This window comes from Hippocampus comes, unplaced genomic scaffold, assembly GCF_001891065.2.
Source record: "Hippocampus comes isolate QL1 unplaced genomic scaffold, H_comes_QL1_v1.1 scaffold146, whole genome shotgun sequence".
In the NCBI taxonomy this organism is placed as follows: Eukaryota; Metazoa; Chordata; class Actinopteri; order Syngnathiformes; family Syngnathidae; genus Hippocampus; species Hippocampus comes.
In genome coordinates, this window is record NW_017806156.1 from 607,320 (window position 1) to 611,477 (window position 4,158).

General features: G+C 41.2%; 1 protein-coding gene and 1 long non-coding RNA gene across 6 annotated transcripts in view; one reads left to right on the forward strand and one right to left on the reverse strand.

Annotated features, from left to right (window-relative positions):
- The window catches only part of LOC109531056 (uncharacterized), a 12,713-nt gene extending 10,804 nt beyond the window's left edge, over positions 1 to 1,909 (forward strand). Inside the window, exon 3 of the long non-coding RNA XR_002171110.1 lies at positions 1,898 to 1,909. This is a non-coding gene — a long non-coding RNA (uncharacterized LOC109531056). The remainder of the gene's footprint in view (positions 1 to 1,897) is intronic.
- The window catches only part of entpd3 (ectonucleoside triphosphate diphosphohydrolase 3), a 48,393-nt gene that overhangs the window by 6,570 nt on the left and 37,665 nt on the right, over positions 1 to 4,158 (reverse strand). For all 5 annotated transcript variants that reach the window (XM_019895082.1, XM_019895083.1, XM_019895081.1 and 2 more), the window contains 2 exons: positions 2,980 to 3,243; positions 2,759 to 2,887 (listed from right to left, as the gene is read on the reverse strand). In XM_019895082.1, coding sequence (XP_019750641.1) covers positions 2,759 to 2,887; positions 2,980 to 3,243 — 393 coding nt within the window. The remainder of the gene's footprint in view (positions 1 to 2,758; positions 2,888 to 2,979; positions 3,244 to 4,158) is intronic.

Here is a 4,158-nt window from a genome sequence, read left to right on the forward strand (position 1 = left end):
ACTGCAAAGTCATAACGTCTTTACAATGTATGGCCTTGGAGATGAAGTTCAGGAGAGAAAGCTGAATATATTGACAACAGTCAGAAGAAATAAGACCCGGTGAAATTCTGAAGATGCAGGGCAGACCTCTGCATTCCTCAGTTTTTGTTTTCACTGAGAAAGCAGCAGTTGTTTCATACTGCCCAAAGAAAAACAAAAATGTTCTTGTAATGAGCACAATGCACATAGATGCATCACTGAGCACAAGAGAAGACATGAAGCCACAAATGATCCTGGACTTCAACTCCACCAAAGGGGGACTTGACAATCTGACAGCACACATCCAACTGCGAGTGAATTACTTTGTAGATAAAACATTGAAAATCTCAGAAGAGTTAAATGAAAAAAAGAAACGTGACATGGAAAAACTTCAACTAAACCGTTCTTAAATATACTGTTGGGATTAAAAATCTGTTTTCTGTCTCTTTTCTGAATGTTTACATCATCTTAAACAAAGTTGTTACTGGTGTAACCTGTTTTTTGACTATTTTGTGTAGATTTTTATAGTACGGGTCAAAATAACACCACAACATAATCAACGTGATTTTTTTTCAACATAATATGAGGGTTAATCATTATATATTCATCATTATATACTCACATTTATAATCCTTTGTATCATATTTATATACTCACATTCATAATCAAGAATGCTTAGTGCACTATGTGGAAGTTTAGGGACGCAACCACCTTTCCTAGGACGTGGTTGGGAAGAGATAAGTGTTAAGACTAAACAGGAGCAAGGTTGGACAGTGAATGGAGCCATCAACACCAGCTGCAACGTGATGTTTTTGTAACAATTGCACACATGTACGTAATTTACACTCACATACACACACATAGTCAAACAAGTTCAGTGTGTCTTCAACAGCCCCCACCCTTTAGGTTGGACACACCTATGTAGTAGATTTCCTCACATACACACACATAGTCAAACAAGTTCAGTGTGTGTCCAACAGCCCCCACCCTCTAGGTTGGACACACCTATGTTGTAGATTTCCCAATAAATGAGGAGGTGAAGGGGGAGATCGTGAGGGGTGACGTGCCGAGAACTGAAACCTAACGCTTCTCCTCGTTCCCTCCTGGTACCAGAATTGAGTCTCCTGTCTCCTCCTTGTGTTTTATCCCTAAGTGTCAAATTGGATAAACCTGACAAGAAGACATTTTGAAGTTACTTGGAGCCATATCCTCTACTTTTTTTTTAAATTCGTAAATTTTTTTGCCTTCTATAGAGGTCACATTGTCATCAGTACTTCCTTGAGATTTTATCCGAATATCTTGATATCTTGAAACTTTAGGTGTTTCATCTGAAGATGTTTCAGATGAAAAGGACAGCAAGACTCCCATCAAATGCTGTTGTCGCGGTGACATGCTGTTTGCCAGGAAAAATTGTGCTGGTTTTATTGGTCAAAACATGCACAAAAACACGCAGCAGGTCTGGCAAGAAATTCAATATTTTCGAGTTGTTTTTTTTTTCTTTTTGGTCAAAATTGCAATAAATGTCACTGTATACCCTCATACATACATACATTGTTTCACAAAGTAGCCCCTGTTCTTTATTTGGCCTAGGCCAATGAAAATTGAGAGATGGAAGAGCCCAAAACCTACAAAAAAGTCTCTTGTAGCTATACCCCAAACCCAAAAGCAAGTCAGCCATTTATAACCATTAAATGTAAATATACAGCTAATGAGGTTGAAATAATGTTGATAAATTATGAAACCTCTGCCATTAGCCTCTCTGCTACGACATCATGCACAAACACACTTTTATTTATCTGTTTATTTATTTGTTTGTTTATTTATTTATTATATAATAAAATCTAATGTATTATATAATAAAATATATATAAAAAAGAAGAAATACAATACATCCTGATTTATATCGCTTTCACAACAGCACCAGCTGTCACAAAGCGCTTAACAAAACAGTTAACATAAAGTAAATTAATAAACACAACACAAAACACGGACAGTCGTGAAGTCCTAACCATTTTTCCCAAATACTGAGAGAGAACCACATCGGGTCAAAACATACAAAAACAAACACTAAAATTAGGCATAGCAAAATAAACGTTTTTACAATTCCATATGTTACTTTCCATTAATTTAATTGATTTTCCCCAAAAATTCCAGTTCCAATGTGCCAGTAAGGGCCCTTTATAGCTGCTCGTAGCTCTTGTTGCAATTAATTTTAATTGGGTGATTATTCCTGTTTTGTTAATACTACCATTCAAGGTAGTATCAGTGTTTTATGCTATGTGTTATATGATATTATTTTGTTATTTTATGGAAGCTGTTTTTTTTATATTTATGTTAAGAGACCTGCCTTGGGACTAGGGCTGAAAACTCGCATTTATGTTAAGTCCAGCGCCTTTACATTGCCAATTGTTGTGTTGATTAATGTGCATTGTCCCAATGAAATAAATAAATCAGTAAATAAAGGTAGTTATTCGGTAACTCAAAAGGCTTCAATGCATTTCTATGAATTTGCTTTTGCTCAATGACACGTGAAGATTTATTTATTTATTTTTTTAAATGATGGTCCTGCTATCCAGTGTTGTTAAAATCTGGATTGAGATTGTTTTCTTACACAGCACATGTGTGCGGTGTACAGCTTCAATGTAATGTAAGGAACTATTCTCAGGTCAATTACGGAAATTAAATTTGACCCTTTTTTGAAAGCACTCCGCCGAGTCTAGTAGCAGTTGAAAGAGCTTACCTCACTCCAAGGTGCATTACATAATTCGATGATTGAGGTATTGAATTCATCATACGTTGCTGGTTTGATGGTTTTGGTTGATTCATTCATCAACAAAGCTCTAGCTACATAGAAATAGCCAGCATATGCCTTGAAAACACAGAAGAAATAACTCAAACATAGATATTTGACATGGAATGCATGAACGTGTCTGTATGTGCGTGACTTATTCTGCGTCTTACCATAAATTCCCCAGTGACTGGCGGCTGCTCAACCCCGTTGAAAGAACAGTGAGCCGAGGAACAATTGGTGAAATCAAATATGGAATTTACTATTCTCCCACATTGGTCTGAGTTGCCAGATCCCACCATGAAGTATTGTTGATCTTGACTGTAATTCTTGGGTTTCTTTGTGCACTTTGTGTCATAAATGGCTGAGGCCTGAATGGTTACATTCACACCAATGGGGTAGCAGGGGTTGTTAATGTCCTCTGCATTCGATAATTCCTGCAGCATTAGAGGAAGGAAAGACAAGTCAGAGAAAGGAAAGGAGAACAAGAATAAAATAAATTAGAAGGGGTCGTCAGTAATCGAGGCTGATGAGATAAGAGGCTAATGATGTGGACCTGTATACAGTAATCCCTCCTTTATCGTTATCGTTATGTTCCAAAATAAACCTGTGATAAGTGAAATCCGTGAAGTAGGATTTATTCAAAAAAGCCAAAAATTGTGAGAGGGACGAAATTTCAAATGTGCACATACAGGCCAGCAATCCCGCGGCGTGCAGCCGATGTGTTAATGATTAGACAATTAAGGATGGAAGAGACACTGCTGCTTTTTTCTTAAAAGCCTCTTCTCTCTCTCTCTCTCTCTCTCTCTCTCGCACTCCCCCCCCCCCCCCCCCCCCCCCCCCCCCCCCCCCCCCCCCCCCCCCCCCCCCCCCCCCCCCCCCCCCCCCCCCCCCCCCCCCCCCCCCCCCCCCCCCCCCCCCCCCCCCCCCCCCCCCCCCCCCCCCCCCCCCCCCCCCCCCCCCCCCCCCCCCCCCCCCCCACACACACACACACGTACACGCGCGTGCGCGCGCGCGCTCATGCACACGCTAGCATGCGTCGACACAACAACACTTAGACGCTGATCAAATCAAAGAGCAAAGAGTAACCCACGTGATAAGACAGAAGGGAGGGTGCTGGACGGGGCTGAGAAGATGCAAAGCCATGTTGATTGGCTGTGCATCTTCTCCGCCCCCCCCACCCCCACCCCACGTGAGATAGATCCACTCGTGCTGTCATTGGTGGACGTCGGCGTTGGGAACCAATCTAGTTATGTGATGCACTGAAGCCGCTAAACCATCAGTCGGCATCCCGCGGCTGCGGAGCCTCATGCGGCTCTTTTATCCTTATAATGCGGCTCTGATTGGCTTTG